This window comes from Porites lutea, chromosome 1 (genome assembly GCF_958299795.1).
Source record: "Porites lutea chromosome 1, jaPorLute2.1, whole genome shotgun sequence".
NCBI classification, from domain to species: domain Eukaryota; kingdom Metazoa; phylum Cnidaria; class Anthozoa; order Scleractinia; family Poritidae; genus Porites; species Porites lutea.
In genome coordinates, this window is record NC_133201.1 from 7,898,057 (window position 1) to 7,915,014 (window position 16,958).

At 38.8% G+C, this 16,958-nt stretch overlaps 1 protein-coding gene across 1 annotated transcript; it reads right to left on the minus strand.

The window, feature by feature from the left end:
* Positions 1-1,451: 1,451 nt before the first annotated feature.
* LOC140940698 (uncharacterized) lies at positions 1,452-16,824 on the minus strand. Its single transcript, XM_073389695.1, has 13 exons — positions 16,741-16,824; positions 16,324-16,543; positions 13,524-13,838; positions 13,075-13,191; positions 11,141-11,371; positions 9,701-9,772; positions 7,935-8,072; positions 6,456-6,578; positions 5,758-5,886; positions 4,657-4,785; positions 3,462-3,596; positions 1,725-1,850; positions 1,452-1,559 (listed from the first exon to the last, which is right to left on the minus strand). Exons 1-13 carry the CDS (start codon positions 16,822-16,824, stop codon positions 1,465-1,467), a joined length of 1,914 nt encoding a protein of 637 aa, XP_073245796.1. The 3' UTR covers positions 1,452-1,464.
* Between the last annotated feature and the right edge of the window lie 134 nt (positions 16,825-16,958).

The following is a 16,958-nucleotide window of genomic DNA, read 5'->3' on the forward strand; positions in this document are numbered from 1 at the left end:
TCTATATTGCCTAAAAAAAAGTTGGAAAAATGGCAAGTTTTTGATCAAAACCATGGGTTGACCCCTTTGGAAAAATGTCAATTTTTCGACTTTTTGAACTTCTTGTTTTTATAGCCTAGAAATTCGTTTTTTCGTTCTAGAATATTGTAAAAGTCACTTTCCTGGCCTAGATTGCCTAAAAAAAAGTTGGAAAAATGGCTATTTTTGGACCTAAATTATGGGTTAACCCCTTTGGAAAAATGTCAATTTTTCGACTTTTTGAACTTTTTTTGTGTAGCCGTGAAAGGCGTTTTTTCGTTCTAGAATATCGTAAAAACATAATCTTTTTTGAGATAATTACGACAAAAAAACAGACATAAGAAAAAGTTTGATTTTTGGACAAAAACCATAGACTAACCATAGACTAAACCTGTGGAAAATATCGATTTGGTTGCACTTTCTAAAAGTTTACTTTTCTGGTGAATTTTTTTTTTTTTTTTTTTTTTCTCTCTAGAATAGAAAAACATAATCTTTTTTGACCTAATTACGGCAAAAAACAGACATAAGAAAAAGTTTAATTTTTGGACAAAAACCATAGACGGACCCCTTTGGGAAATGTTGATTTTTCGGCACATTCTAAAACGTCACTTTTCTGGTCTAACAATCATTCTTTTCTATCCAGAATATTAAAAAATGATCGTTTTTGACATAAATGCTGCAAAAAACACAAAAAAAATATAAAGTTCGATTTTTGGACAAAATCCATGGACTAACCCGAATTTTTGGCGCTATTGAAAACTTTAATTTTCTGGTCGAAAAATCATCCAATGCTTTTCAGAATATGAAAAAATAATCTTTAGTGATATAATTTCTGCTAAAAAAAAATATGAGAAAAGGTTCGATTTGTGGACAAAAACGATGGACTAACCTCTTTAGAAAATGTCGATTTTTTGGGTAAGTTTAAGACTTCAATTTTCTGGGCTAAAAGGAAAGGAGCATAGCAGAAATCTATGGCAAGGAGTGTTCCACCCTCTTTCGTTCCACGGTAAGGGTATGGTTGTACTTGAGGGTAAATATTTATTTCGTCACAGCGCATTTTCAGCGTACACGTGAGAATGGGTAGATGGTGTTTGGAACTGAATTACAGACTGAACTGGTTTCCACTTTTAAAGGCCATTACGTGGTCAGGAACTCAGCTCATCCAACCCCGTGTCATCACATGCAACCTCACAAACGCCTTCCCAGTGATCAGTATAAGACACGGAGAAACAGAATATTGCAAATCGTAGAACATACTCATGGCTTATATTTTCTCTTTTCAAGTATACACGTACAACGGTCAGAACCCCGATAAGTCTTTCATACAGGAAAATCTTTTTACACGATTTATTTATCACAAAATTCAGTCTTTTCTTGTTTGGTTGTCTTGCCAATCAACAATACAAGATCAGATGAAAGTATATTATATTCTCGGTTTTTATTTTTTTAGAAAATTATACGAAGAGGTGAAAGCAATAAGCCGGCAACAACCAGGGCAACCACGGTAATCCAGGTGACGCCATTCAAAGAAGATCTGTTGGCTGTAAACGGAAAAAAAAAAAAGCATAAGCAACAAGTTAGAGTTGAACAAAACACTTATGTGTGCTTTTTTGTAACACATTAGATGTAGATGGTACATTTTTATATCATAATTTGAATTATGTAAAACTAAAAGGAAAAATACATTTATCAAGTTGTGTTATTACCGATACAAATGTATTCGCCATCTCCATGGTAACCTTTAGGGCATGTGCATCTGAAACTGCCTTGTAGATTGTTACACGTTGCGTCTTCTGCGCATGGCCACTCGCCTGTTTTGCATTCATCAATGTCTGAATGGAATCCACAGAGAGTTATTATCTGAATGGTTTGTTTTGAATTTAATTCTCAACAGGCAATGAGCTTTGATTAATATTTGTTAATGTACGAGGGATGAAGGCATAAAGGAGTTTAGCGACACAGAATGATATAAGATGAAATAAAACGCAAAAACGTTTTAGAAATATAGACAACCATTTTTCAGTGCGGGATGTGTTGGTGTGAGTAAAAATTATGTTGAATGGCATTAAAAGGTTGAGCAGTGTATCAACAACAAATGTGTGCAGGAGAGACGGGGATGTTCTGTTAAATACGCTAGAAGATGAGTCACATACAAGGCTTCCCTTCTCCTCAAAACAAAAATTACATCAATATTGCCACCGTTTATGTTAAGAGAATGGGGTAGTTCACTAAAATTTACATTAAATTTACACGGGGGACACAGGGGACACAAGGGACACAGGGGACACCGGAAACACAACGGACGTAGGAGGACACAAGGGGCACCAGGGACACAAGGGAAAACAAGGGACACAAGGCGAAACAGGGGACACAAGGGAACACAGGGGACACCAGGGGACACAGGGGACTCAAATGACACAGGTGACACAAGGTGCAGAAGGAGACACAGGGAAAGACAGGGGACACAGGCGTCACAGGGGGATCACAAGGAACTTAGAGGACACAAGGGACACAGGGAACACAAGATGACACAAGGGGCAGTGGACACAAGGGACACAGGTGGACACAGGGAACACAAAGGGACACAAGAGGACACAAGGGACACAGGGCACACAAGGAACATAGAGGACACAGGGAACACAAGGGACATATCAGGACACAGGAGACACTAGGGGACACAGGGGACATAAGGGACACAGGGAACACAAGGGACACGTGACACAAGGGCACACAGGGGAGACATAAGACACAAGGGAACACAAGGAACACAGAGGACACCAACGACACAAGGGACACAGGGAGACACAAGAGACAGGGGACACAAAGGGACACAAGGGACACAGGGGACACGGGACATAAGAAGACACAGGGGACAAAAGGGACAAAGATAGACACAAGGGACACAGGGGACAAAAGGGGAAAAAAATAGACACAAGGGACACAGGGAGACACAAGGAACACATAGGACACAGGGGACAGTGGCAACATAAGGGAAACAGGGGACACAAGGGGACAGAGGGGCCATAAGGGACATGCGGGACACGGGTCACAGGTGAAAGGGGTGACACAAGATCAAGCAAGGGGACACGGGGGACACAAGGGACACGGGAGGACACAAAAACACAGGGGACACAGGGGAAAAAGTGACACAAGGGACACTAGGGACATAGGGGCCACAGGGGACACAGGCGACACAAGGGACACAGGGAGACACAAAGGACACAAGGGACCCAGGGGGACATAAGAGACACAGGGGACTCTAAGTCGGCTGTACGAGTCTAGTTACATCAACGTGGGGAGAAACACAAGCGATCAACAATCGGCAACCACGTAAAGGATGAGCATGGTAACTAATAAGTCATGACCCACTAACTGACTTTCTGTTCTAACGTTTTCATTTCGATTTTCCCTGAATCAAGTCTTTCATTCATAATTTCCTTTACCTTTACACTGTTTTTCTTCCTTGTCAAACTGAAATCCTTGATCGCATCGACATAAGTAATCACCATCAGTATTCTCACAACGGATGAAATTGTGCCTTCCACAGGGCATGGTCAAGTTGCTGCATTCATCGATATCTGAAATCAAATTTAGATAATGAATATGAACAAGAACCAAAGCCAAAAACTCAAGAACAATTTTTTTTTTCTATTCTAGAAATAACCAAAGATTAGTGAGTGCGACAACGATCAGAGTGGGTCCCAACGCTTTTGCTGTAACGCTGTGCTTTGCTTGACCGGTGCAAAAGCTCAACGCTGAGTACTTCAATTCTTGCTAATATCACCGGACGAAAAAAATAAATTTGCACAAATTTGCTTGTGTTTTAACCCTTGGACGTACACGAAAATTCATACCCCCACCGTGGTACAAGGAAGGCGGAGGCAAGAATGGAACCCCTCCGCGGAGTTTTTGATATGTTGCAGTATTTCGAAACGATTTTGCCTTCAGTGGAAAGCCTTTGATCTTCTTAACAAGATGAGGTACATTTCATGGGTGGTGACGCTGCTGAAGACCTGTGACGTCACTAACAATGGTCGCCATCTTGGATTTTACCAAGAATTAGAAATCAGGTTAAAACCGAGAGAAATGGTGATTTTTGTGTGTGTGTGTGTGCTTTATAGGAAATAACACATAAATAAGCACTTTGCATCATTCTTTTATTGTTGAAAGAAGTGGAAAAACATGTATTTTCACCCAAAAATGGCTTGACTACCTGCTACTTATGACATAATTTTTCATAACCATAACATTTGAGCACCACTGATTTTGTGTCAAAATGTGCACGGGGGGTGAACGAACAGCTACTGAAAACGCCAGGTCCTGATGTTTTATCCTCTGGGAATAAAAAACTCAAAAAAAAGCTTAGGGGGCATCCACCCCGCCCCCGCCAGTATCGCCACCCCCCCCCCCCCCCCCTTCCCCCCCCGCCGTGTACGTCTGAGGGTTAAGACTTAAGTATTGCACTAAAACTAACCGTTTGAAGATTTGGTTAAACTTCTATACTTTTGAAAACTAAACTGTATTCAGAGCGCCGTTGTCGACCTTATTCGCTGAACATAACTTGGATCCGGCAAGAAACAGCAATATCAACATACATGGGAGGTTTTCCTTTTTCGGCAAGATCTTTGACAAGCTCACCTTCGCATTTATTTTTCGCTACATCGATAAGATAGTAGCCCTGATCGCAAGAACATTTGTAAGATCCATGAGTGTTCGTACATCTTTGACCGTAGTCGCATATCCTGTCAAGAGTACACTCATCTAGATCTGAAATGGGATTAATTTATCCCGTCATCTAACACCAATAAGATAAGCAATTCCGTGATTCTTACCCCAAATTAATTTTCTACCGACATTTAATTTGGAAGTCTTGACTCTTCTGATTTATCCAAGGCTCTCCGCTCTATGCCTAGCCTATTCGTACATGTATACATCTGACTGAAAAAGCGTTGTGGCAAAAAAAGCTCCACCGGGTTAAAGACATCACGTGAGTAACATTTTTTTTTCTTTTCTTCGAAACTTTGATGGTAATCGTTTTAGTTTTTCAAGCAGTTCATTAACTGATTTCAAATTTCCCTGAACGGACCTGTAGAAAAATTGAGATCCAGCTCCCAGTTCCCAGTTCCCAGTTCTGACTTACCCAACTGGATCCAGTACAGGGTAATAATTAACTGGCTATTATTATTCATTCAAAATATTTCCCTGATTCTGATTGGCTAAAAGAACACGCATAATTCACCATGACCAGCTACTGATGACCAAATTTGGAAGAATTTAGCGATCAATGAACCGATGACGTCAAAAGTGAAGCCTTCTTGCAGGTTAATGGACCATTAACCAAGAAGACCTGGGGATGAGGTTGAGTTGTTTTGGTTGTGAAAACAAAAACTGCAGACATTTCACTCGTTTCAAGAGTAAGAACTAGGCGAAATAATAGGTAAAAACAAGGCAAGAACAGCAAGAAGACAACTCGAAGGGCGACATAATTCTGGAGCTGAACAACCCTAAACGTGCACTATAGATGATGAACTTAACATCAATGGAAGAAAGCATGTTTTAGCAACGTTTTTAAACTAGGAATTATTTTGAATGAATAATGAAACAATATTCTTAATTAGGCTTTCGTATCATATGAAGAATTATGGATCTACACAATTCTTCATACGATACTCAGCCTTATTCATTAATTGTTAATTAGCTCCACCTTTAAAAAAAAAACGTTTTTTCATAATGACTTACCTAAGCATTCCTTATGTGGATTTTCACCTGTAAAACCGGACTGGCATTTGCAAGTGAATGAACCATTGGTATTAACACAGTTAGAGTTTGGAGGGCATTTGTTGTTGTTACTGTCACACTCATTTATATCTTTAAATGAAACAAATTATAATTTATAGTGACTCATGGGGATGAAGCAAAAGGATCAAACTAAGACCTTGGCTATAAAAAGGTAGACAGATAAAATAGTAACTTGCCTACCCGAGCTACCGTTAGTTCAGATAGAAACTACAGGAATAAGGTGGGTCGCCTCAGATAACTTTTCTTTTTTTCTTTTTTTTTCGATAATAAGGTTACTCCCTTAGCCGGCCCACATTTTCTCCTTATACAGTGATACAAACAATTTAGCTAGCGTAGATGGATTAACTCTGACAAGGCAAAATGACCAGAGTTTGCACAAGTATTGTTATGTGATTTTAGCTCTGGCACTGGGTCAACTTTTTTATCATAAAAATGTTGACTCAGCTAGGTGGGTGACACTCTCTCCTGGGAAAACGTTTCTTCATATAAATGGGAAATATCATAAGCTATTTTGAAACTTTACTGTGAATGGATTTCTTCGCATAACTTATAAAGAAGACTACATCTCTACCCAAAGAAAATCTAACCGAGCCATACTAAGCTACAAAAAATTACCTGCCAAACAAAAGAAGGTTTACCTTCACATTCAAATCCATTTCCCTTGAAACCATCTTTACATTGACATGAAAATGAACCCAAAAGGTTGGAGCAGACAGCATGTTTTGAGCAATAATCTTCCTTGTTCAGACATTCATCCACGTCTTAAAGGTAAAATGGAAGGTTTAAAGTGTTATGACGTCGTTGAAAGTATAGCTTTAGGGTCATTCTTGTCTCGACATTTTTACAGTACTTTCAACTTTATGTACTAGTTAGTGAAAATCTGTCAACTCCGCAATAAAAAGGACCTTTAAATGACTAGAACTACCACGTTTGAAAGTGATTTGTTAAAAACTAACAAAGATATAGCTTCTCATTAAGTCACGAAATTTTCAGTGTACAGGCAAACGGACCAATTTAGGTTTCTGGGAAATTGCCTACCTACCCCTCCCCTAACCCAACATTTTGCCCTTAGTAAGAGGTTAGTGTTAATGTTGACTTAGGGGAGGGGTGGGTGGGCAGTTTCCCAGAAATCCATGCGGGCACAAACTTGCCCTCACCATGAAAACGTCTGAGTAAATTTACACAACTTTGGGGAGCTATATCTCTGCTCAATCAACCCATGGACATACACGTAAATTCAACCCCCCCCCCCCTTGGTACAAGGGGGAGGGGGTTGATAAATGCCTTCCTAGAGGTTTTGATATTGCAGTATTTCAAAACGATTTTGCCCTCAGTGGAAAGCCTGTGATCTTTTCAACAAGATGAAGTATATTTTATGGCTGGTAGTGCAACTGAGAGCCTGTGATGTCACCAATAATAATTGCCATCTTGGCCACCATCTTGGATTTTACCAAGAATTAGAAATCAGGTTCAAACTGCAAGGAAGTGGTAGCATTTTGTGTTTGACATATAAAATAACACATAAATAAGCACTTTGCATTATTCTATCCACATTATTAACTTCTGTTGTTGAAAAATGAGAAAACATGCAAATTCACTCAAAAATGGCTTGACAACCAGCTTTTTACGAAATCATATCTCGTAACCATAGTTACTGGCCATCACTAAACGGGTCTTAACATGCATGCAAGGGATAAATGAACAGCTACTGAAAACATCAGGTGAGATGTTTTATCTTCTATGAAAAAAAAAACACTCAGAAAAACGTCAGAGGGGTGGCAACGACTTCCCCATTGTACATCTGAAGGTTTAGACCTACCACTTTCAAACTTGGCAAGTTACCTGAATTTTTAGCGCTCTGTCCAGTAAATGGTTTCTGATTTTAAGGAAATTTATGGAAGGTAATAAGACATACGAATGTGCTACGAAGATGTTGGGTTTCAGGTACATTGTAGTTTTAGAAGAATAAGAAGATAAAATGAGGTAATAGTAGAAGACTGCATAGTAAATGAGAAACAAATGAAAATATTTCCTCATGCTCCCCGTTCTCTCTGCAGGTGTTTTTCTGTATTGTTAACTAATTAAATTGAAAACGTTTAGATTTTTTAGTTATTTACCGACACATTCTATAAGAAAACCATCCCCAGTGAAACCAGGTTTGCAAACACACTCGAATGTGTTATCAGGTAAATGTCTGCACTCAGCTTTAATCGGGACATCGCAATGGGGTAGTGCTCTCAGACAAGGTGTCTGCGCTGTTAAAAAAATAATAATAATAATGAAATATTAAATACTAATTATTTAAACAGGGCACGAAATTACGCCCGATACAGTTGCCAATACGCCTAAGGCCCGGTTGAGACGCCGAACTTTCCATGAGCCGGACCTAATTCAAATTAAGGCCTACCCAACTTATTTAGACTGGCTGAACTGACTCAGACGCCAGTCTTTATTCCATCCGAACTAAATTCAAAAGAAGAAAAATGCTCATTTCGGTGAAACTGCTTTCAAAATACGTTGTAATAATTTATGCATTAGGTTCGGTACGTGAAAAGTTCGGCGTCGGAATCAAAGCCGTTCCAAAGTCGCTCCAAAGGCGAAATTCCCCAGCCGGACTAGGCGAAAAGAACGACTGGCCTGTTTCAAATTGATTCAGACGCCGAACTTTTCATGTACTTAATGCAATGTATTAGGTTCGGCTCGTGAAAAGTTCGGCGTCTGAACCGGGCCTAAGTTTACCTTGCTGGCGACCAAGATTCAAAAGTTAGCGTTGGCGACCAGAACTCTTCAGATTCCGTAGAGCCTACTTTTATGTACTGAGCGATTAATCAAAGCTTGAAGGCAGATGAATCGGCACGAACGACTAAGGTTTGTAGCAAAATCGTCACTAACTCTACGAAGTGAACCTGTTAACGTCCGCCATCTTGGATGTTCCAAAAGTAACGTTGTATACTGTGGAATGAAATGTCCCTTTCGCTAAAAAGGCGTATTGCGGGCTCACAACATTCCGTCCTTTTACGATTCCACGTGTTCTCACTTAGCTTTATTATGGAGTAAACTCCAGTGTTTCAGGTGTTAGCAGAAATTGCAATTAGTGTTGTTAGTAAGGTACATGTAATGCTAGAACACTAAAGCCATTAATCAACGGTTTGGAAATAAAATAGCACTAAAAATAGTTCAGATAACTCGGAATAATAAATGCAGTTGCTGGGAAAGCGCAACTTGTTACTCTTTTGTAGTTGTAGTAAAGTCATGTTTCACTACGTTTGTTTACCGAGGAGCCTGTGACTTGGATATGTTTTCATGTTTACTCATCCCGATCAAGTCATTACTGCCGTGACTTTTTCATCCTTGGCTACTAAATGAATTAGATTTTCTGAGCGAGGTAAGAAAGAACTACTGCAAATATATTGATATATTTATGGGGATATTTGACAAGTTAATATTTATGAAAGGGGCATGTCTAGTTTTCCTGTTATGATGGCAGGTCGCATATTATGTTGTCCAGTAAGATATTTTGTAAAGTTCTTATTAGGAACAATAGTTTAGGGAATCGTCAACTTATTAAAAAAGTTTCTGAAATTCAGTTTGAAAGATTTTTCTGATTTTAGGCTGACTTCCTGGCTGATAATTGACTAGCTTGCTTCGAGTATTTTTCAGATCATTCTTATTCTTGTTACTTAAAAGACAGCAAAAAGAAATAATAGTCAAAAATTCCACTCGCCATTTAAACGGGAGTTATTTTTTCCTCACGGAGATCCCGGTTATGCCTGAAACATGCGAAAAATTATTAATTTTGTATAAAACACCAGTAATAACACCATCAGGATTTTCATGGAAAAAATTACTCTATCAAAACTTGCCAAAGAAAAAGCTCTTTTACCTTCACATTTTTTTGTTGCATCTCCCCAGAAACCATATCTGCATTTGCAAGAAAATCGTCCAGATCGTCCATCTAATTTTTTATTCTAACCGACGGTTCTTTGCACTCCAGTTTGTCTTCGCATTTTAGACCGTCGCCCTGGTAACCACTTTTGCATCTGCACGTAAAAGAACCAATTGTATTGATGCAATGGGCATGCGGACTGCATTGATGTTTCCTCGAAGTGCACTCGTCAAGATCCTTGCACTACTTAAAATTTCCATGGAAACCATTTTTGCATACGCATTGATATTTTCCTGGAAAATTCTTGCAAATCGCATTCTTTTCCTTTTCGCAATGGTCCTTTTGAAATTGAATGAAACAAAAAATAGAAGTAAAATTACGGTTAACAAATCAAATTGAATATGAATTGTCAATAAGAGATTCTAGAAAACTTTGTGCACGAATTAATACTTCTTATATTTTAAAACCTAATAAAACAATTAAAGATCAAATGTTAAGCATCAAAAGTAACGTGCATATTGCAATGTAACTAGTATTTTTTAAATTTCATACCATAGGGAGAAGAAGTGTGACGTCACGTTACCATGGTAGCACAATTTCTGGATGACAAAAAAACCAACGATGACGGCGACGGCAAGGAGAACGGCAAAAAATAATATGTTTATATTAACAAACAACAACTTTGCACGTGTATCACGCTGTTCGTACGTTTCTTTTCCGTCGTTACATCACTACGACATGAAACTTCCTGATTTCATGAGCCCGCTCTATGGAGTAGGTGAACACAACACAAAAATTGTCGCTTTCTATTTCTAAACTTAGATGTCGATAGATATATACGGTCCCAAAGAAAATTTCGCCAAGATTTGCCAAATTAAATGAAGTTTTCAATGGCGCGAATAGACTTTTAAGTGACTTTATCGGTTTGTTGTCATCCAAACATTTTGCTACCATGGCAACGTGACGGAACGACTTCTCCTCTCGATTATTAACTATTATTAAATTATTTAACAGTAGGAATATTGATCATGACAACTTTCCAATTGTGGTCCGGAGTAAATAAATAGAAGGATCACTTGAACGTCATTTACGCCCTTCTCCGGACTGCGGATAGTGGAATGAGGCCGAGCTTGGATAGAGAATTTCCTATTAACCCCTCATATGCATTTTGTCAAGTCTCGAGTTGATGCCATTGTTTCCTAGAATGTAAGAACGGTCTACAAGGGATCAGAATCTAGTTTCCGCATCATACCAGGAGGTAGCTAGCCTCCACGGGAAGCGCGTTTGGTACTTTTGGGACTACGAAAGGAGTGGATATAATAAAGGTCGGAAAATTAGACTTTTTAGGCTTATGTGCTTATGATCATAAACTACATTGTACCTTGTTTGATAGAACTGTGCACCGATCGATTTCAACGCATTTGTGGCGCCCGTCACCTTTAAATCCTCTCTTGCAATGACAGCTGAAGCTCCCAAACGTGTTTTCACAGATGGCATCCTTGTGGCAGTTCTTTTTATTCTCACATTCATTGACATCCTTGCAGTCTTCCGTGCGGGGATTTTTACCTTTCAGACCAGCTTTACATTCACACTTATAAAACCCAGGGGTATCCTTACATCTCGCCTGCAAAGCACATGCGGCCATTCCTGTTTTGCATTCATCTTCGTCTGTGCATTACAAAGTAAAAAAGAAACGACAGTCGTCAACAAAAAAGCCTATTGAGGTGGGTGCGGTGGGGGTTTTCGGCATTTACCAACCACTACACGGTATATTTATCATCACCTTATCATTCTAGAATTCGATGCATTGGATTCCGGATTCCAGTTACTGGAATCGGGATTCCTTGTCAGTGGAATTGGATCCCGGATTCCAACTGTTAGCGGGATTCAGGTTTCCTTGGGTTAAAATCCGAATTTCAAGCCCTGGATTCCGGAGTCTACAAGCAAACATTTTCCAGAATCCAAATCCTGTAGAAGAACCCAACACAACAAGGAATTAACTGGTAGACAATATATTTATCCTTTTAATCCTAGAGTATAGTCTTACTCTATAGTGGATGGAATCTCATGATGTGGACATTATTAGAAATTAACACTCGTCCACGCTTCTTTTAGTCTGCTGCACAGCCGTTTTTAGTGTCGTCAGACAACGTTCCTCCCCACAACGAAACGATCCTCCCTCCTCCGGTGGGGAGGAGCGTTGCATGACGACACTAGAAACGGCTTTGTAGCAGACTACGCTTCTTTTTGCTTTGCATTTTCTAAACAGAACAGACCAAAACAGGAAATATAAGAGTTCTTCTTTGTTTTTCAAATTCTATTTCAGCCAATAACTAACTTTGACTAACTTTAGTAACCTTGCAATACATGTCCTTTTGCCATTTTACCCGGTAATCCTGGGACCAGTTTCCAACTTCAAACGTCATAATAAGAAACAGATAACGCTGAATCTCACGCTGAGGTGCAGCCCAATTAAACGCAAGTCGTCGTTAGTAGTAGGGAGCCATTAGGTAAAAACGTTTTCGAAAGACGCATGTCAACCGGAAGTGGACTTTTTGCATTCTTGATTAGTTGTTTGGGCCGAATTGAATTTTCGGTTACATCTTCACTATAAGATTAAGGAAACGTAGCGATATACATTCGGTAGCGTTGAGGCATATCAAAGGAGAAAAGGCCTCACTTCCGGTTGACGTACGTTACTTATAAGCTTCCTACTACTGGTTTTCAGTGCCACGCCATTCAAAATAGATAAAAATGAAAATAACCGTTCAATAGATAAAGTCCATAATCTGGGAGATGAAAGGAAGTACATATGCAAAGACCCCCGCCAAAATTCAGGTCAGAGGAATATTTCGTATACGAGATATCCGAAGAAACGTTTTACCCAAGCTTATAGAGATTTGTATGGAGACGCCATGCTGGCTCTCACCTGGATGAGCTCCAACACGGCGGACGGAAACCAACAGAAACATCTGTTACCGAGTTTTGCTACAAAAGCGTGAATTTATTCTTCGAGAAACTCATAAACATTAAAGTAATATTTTTTCTAATACATGAACTGTTTAGATACCAAAATTTCCTGAAATAAGACTTTTTTTTTTACCTACATGACAGCTCTCTTGGCCGTCATGTAAATGCCGCGTCACGCAAAAGCTTAGAAATTCAAGCGTACTCCATTACAAAACCAAGAACCCTTTTGAAGCGAAAATTTGTATGAAAATTAGTTTTCAGCTGCTCTAGACTAATGCATCGTGAAAGTAAAATCTCGGTAGGATCGATAGTTTTTTAGTTTGAATTTTTGGGACGTCATGTGAAAACCAACAATTCTGTATCGCCTGTTCAACAATTATTCAACTTAACCCAACACATACCTGTACATTTTTTCCCATCCCATATTTTGGAGATAGTGCAGTTTTGCCGAACAACTGTGAAAGGGATGCGACTGTTATAACAGAGACCTGCTTCGTTTTTGCAAACATCTGGTTTATCTGCATATCAAATCGATAATAGAAATTAAAATGTGATTTACTACATGACTCATCCAATAAACATGTTTATTAATTTTCTGATTTCTTATGTTTCCTTTTTGTGTGTTCTGTCCTCCGTGACTTGCTATATCATGCTGAATTTTAGCCTGGGAACTGGTCTAATTTCTGATCGACCCGTTTGGATTCTGATTTAGCGTGTCAGTTAGATCAGTTGAAAGATTTTTTCTGTTTGTCAGCCTGTTTGTGTCGGCCTCAGTAAAAACTACCACAGTCGCCAGTAAAAGTTGTGAGCCAATGCTTTTGAAAGCAATAGCTTCGTTTTCATAACTTACCGTCATTTTCTTTGTACCAAACTATTCTTGGTTTACGCTTAATCCAAAGAGATAGTATTATTTTGTTCGGAGCTGTCACTGGTTCAAGATACCCATACATGTTTGGCAACCATAGTTTCGTCTTTTTCGGTTCCACGTCATCAGGTCTAACTTCCCTTTTGCTGACAAAGAAAGCATCCTGGGTTTTGTATGAGAGCCGATGCAGTCCTCCTTGTGCATTTTCTAAAAATACCAGCTTCGAGTCGACACTGACGATTCTACCATAGGAAACCTTTGAACGCAGTTTTGAGACTCTGGCAAAGAACTCAACTTTTTCTGAAGGAAAAGGAAATAAATAAAAGTAAACTGGAGAATTTGCAGGAAATTGGCAATTACATTGTCGTAGCAATTGTGTGCAGGTTAGCATCATGAAGAGAAAAAGCCTAATCGCCTATAGAAACCTACTGAGAACTAATAGCAAATCGATACCTGAGGGACATTTTATGCAAGTTAAACGAGAAAGAGTTAGATAATCAAGAAAATCACAATTAAAGTGGAGAAGCAAGGAAAGAGAGGCAGGTGGAAGGCTATTAAAGTGTGAGAATACAAAACAAGGAACATGGAATTTATAGAGTGAATGGAGGGAAAGAATAAAAAGCTTCGAGACTAGGAGGCTTAGAACGTGTTCGTGGAGGAGAAAAGGTGATAATTCGCGCGAGAGAGAGAAAAGAAGAAAAATTGATTTGTTCAAGCAGCCTCTCAAGGTCATGTCTCACATTATCACACGAGCTTATGAGTCGCGCTTGGCCTGTCAGACGCTAATTTCTAACTGAATTGATCGTTGTTTCGGTCAGCATTCATGAAATAGCGTACACAGTCTCTTAAGAGACAATCCACGGATTCCAACAAATCCGTTGTCGGGGAGCCGACAACCACCACTACTGTGAGGGCCATGAATAAGAACCAAACCTTGCTCGAAATTGACGCGGCCATTGCAGCCATGATTGATTCAAACCGAAGTTATCTTCCAGCTCGATCGTATATGAATGGGTTTTTTGCTGACGGTATAATTCGGTGCCTCTTATACGACAACTTTCTGTGACCCCCATATACCACATGCGTGTTTGTAACGGCGCGCGCATATATATGGGCTTTTTTGTGCGCATATATATGCGCGTTTGTACCCACAAAGCAGAAAAGAACGCAAGTATACGTGGCAAAAAAACGCACGTATATCGTGTATCAGGAATGATTGCAAGTAAACGTGGTAAAATACCGCACGTATATCGTGTTATAATTTTGAAACAAATGGCCGACCATATATTTCAGCCTAATTTGAAATACCTACATGTGATAATTACAACCCTTTTGCGGGTAGTAGTATAAACAAATAATAGCATGATTTGTACGTGATATTTTGCATATATTTCAAAATTGTCTCAAATTTCACTCGCCTAACGGCTCGTGAAATTACGTATAAGAATTTCGAAGTATCACTCATGGTATTTATGCCAAATATCACTACAAATCATACTATTACCTATACAAATAAAGAAATAAGAAAAATTGTGGCACAGAAACCCCGAATATCACAGCTTATTATATCGGATGAAACAAACCACATGTCTTTTTTTTTAATATTTCAGGTTCTTATTGATGCTTATGATAGTACAGTCATGTACTGTTTAACAATAAAAATACAAGGTATATTACTTCTGCTTACTTGTTTTAGTTGTTTAATTTTGCTGTTTTAAATAGTTTCAATACAGACATTTAGGCTCTTGTTTTTATTTGATTAAACTTCATTCAGTCACAAATTTGGGTCACCTATTCGGTTAGTCCTACAAATTAATTAGGTTTCCAAAACTCTGCACAATGAACCTAAAATTGAAATAACTTCTTTTCCTTTTTTCACAATCGTTTTATTTTCATATGTGAGGGCATTGAAATAGACTTGCAAATAGTATTAATAACTATGAGAGTTAAATACAAATTGACTTGACTTATGGGAATCGAAACAGGTGGGTTGTTCCGACCTTCACGTTTAAACCTGAATTTAATGAATGTGGCGTGGTGACGTGTCTTCTGATTTTTAGAAGTTTGTCAAGATGAATATTTTTAGTTGTGACCTCTTTCACATCTTGACTGTATAGAAGTTTTGAAATTGTCCCTTGGATTTTCTGGTCACCTCCGTAATCGATGTATGTTATGGAAGGGTTCAATCATCTTTGATGCTGAAGAAGCTTCACACCTTCACTCAATTTATACAGTATTAAGCTGAGTAATTTTCAAACTGTAATTTTACAAATACTCTGTGGAAGTTGATTTTGTTTTATATTGACTGGACAATTCAGACTTCGAAACTCAATTTGGAAAGAGTCCAGAATAGTTTTGGCCAAGCAATGAAATTGAAGGATTCTATGCTACTGAGTGCCAATCCGTACAAAACAAACAAAGGGCCTGTTTACATGGAGGGGGGACCCCAGATGGGTGAGGTAACAAGTGGCGGATCACTCATATGCCGGGCAGGTTACCTTACTTACCTCATGCAGTTCCCCCCCCCCCCTCCCCCTTATATAAACAGGCCCTAATGCATCAAACTTTAATTCGAGTTAAACAGATGGGCTTACTGATCAGAAAAGATAAAGTTGAAAAAGAAAGGAGAGAGTGAATGGTGATCTTTGCAAAAAATAAAAATTGTTTCAATAAGATCGAGGCTCTTTCTTTGTTGTTTAAAATGCTGTTGTTGAAGAATACGAACTGGCTAAATCCCCGTGAATAGTTCAAGTCATAAACAACACAATGTACATGCAATGCTTACCACACCACGCACTAAAGATAACTCGTAATTTTTCTCTTTCGAAGCTATGCAGCCTAATGGTCTGCCCCTTATAATCTCTGTTTGCATCTACTAGCTTTTCGACTCGATATTTGTTTCCGTTAATCTCGTGCACGCGCCCCGCAACGTAGTGATATCCAGGGGTAAAAACACAAGAGTTTTCTCTGATCTCTGTTTCTAGAGGCACGTGACTAGGAATAACCTGAAAAATAAAATGAAATAAATAAGCAAATAAATAATTTTAGTGAAACCGGCTGTGAAATACAAATTGACATAAAATTGATAGAGGTGAAATCTCCATTTCATTGTAAAATTAAACAGAAAGCACACTAGATAGCAATATTTCAGTGGGCATGGAAATAATATTCATCAGCCACTCTGGTTGTAGAAAATTCTTACATTTTTGCTTACAACAAACAGGCAGCCCGCAACTCTTGTTTTCAATTTGACCGCAAAACACTCCTGCTTGTATTCTAACAACATGTCATGTACGCAGTCATTTTCAAAGCAATCTGACAAAGGCGACACCAGTAAAAATGTATACTAAGTGAAAAACTGAATTTGCCTCCTTTCAAACTATTCCAACTCGTTTTTAAAATCTTCTAAAAAAGTGGGAA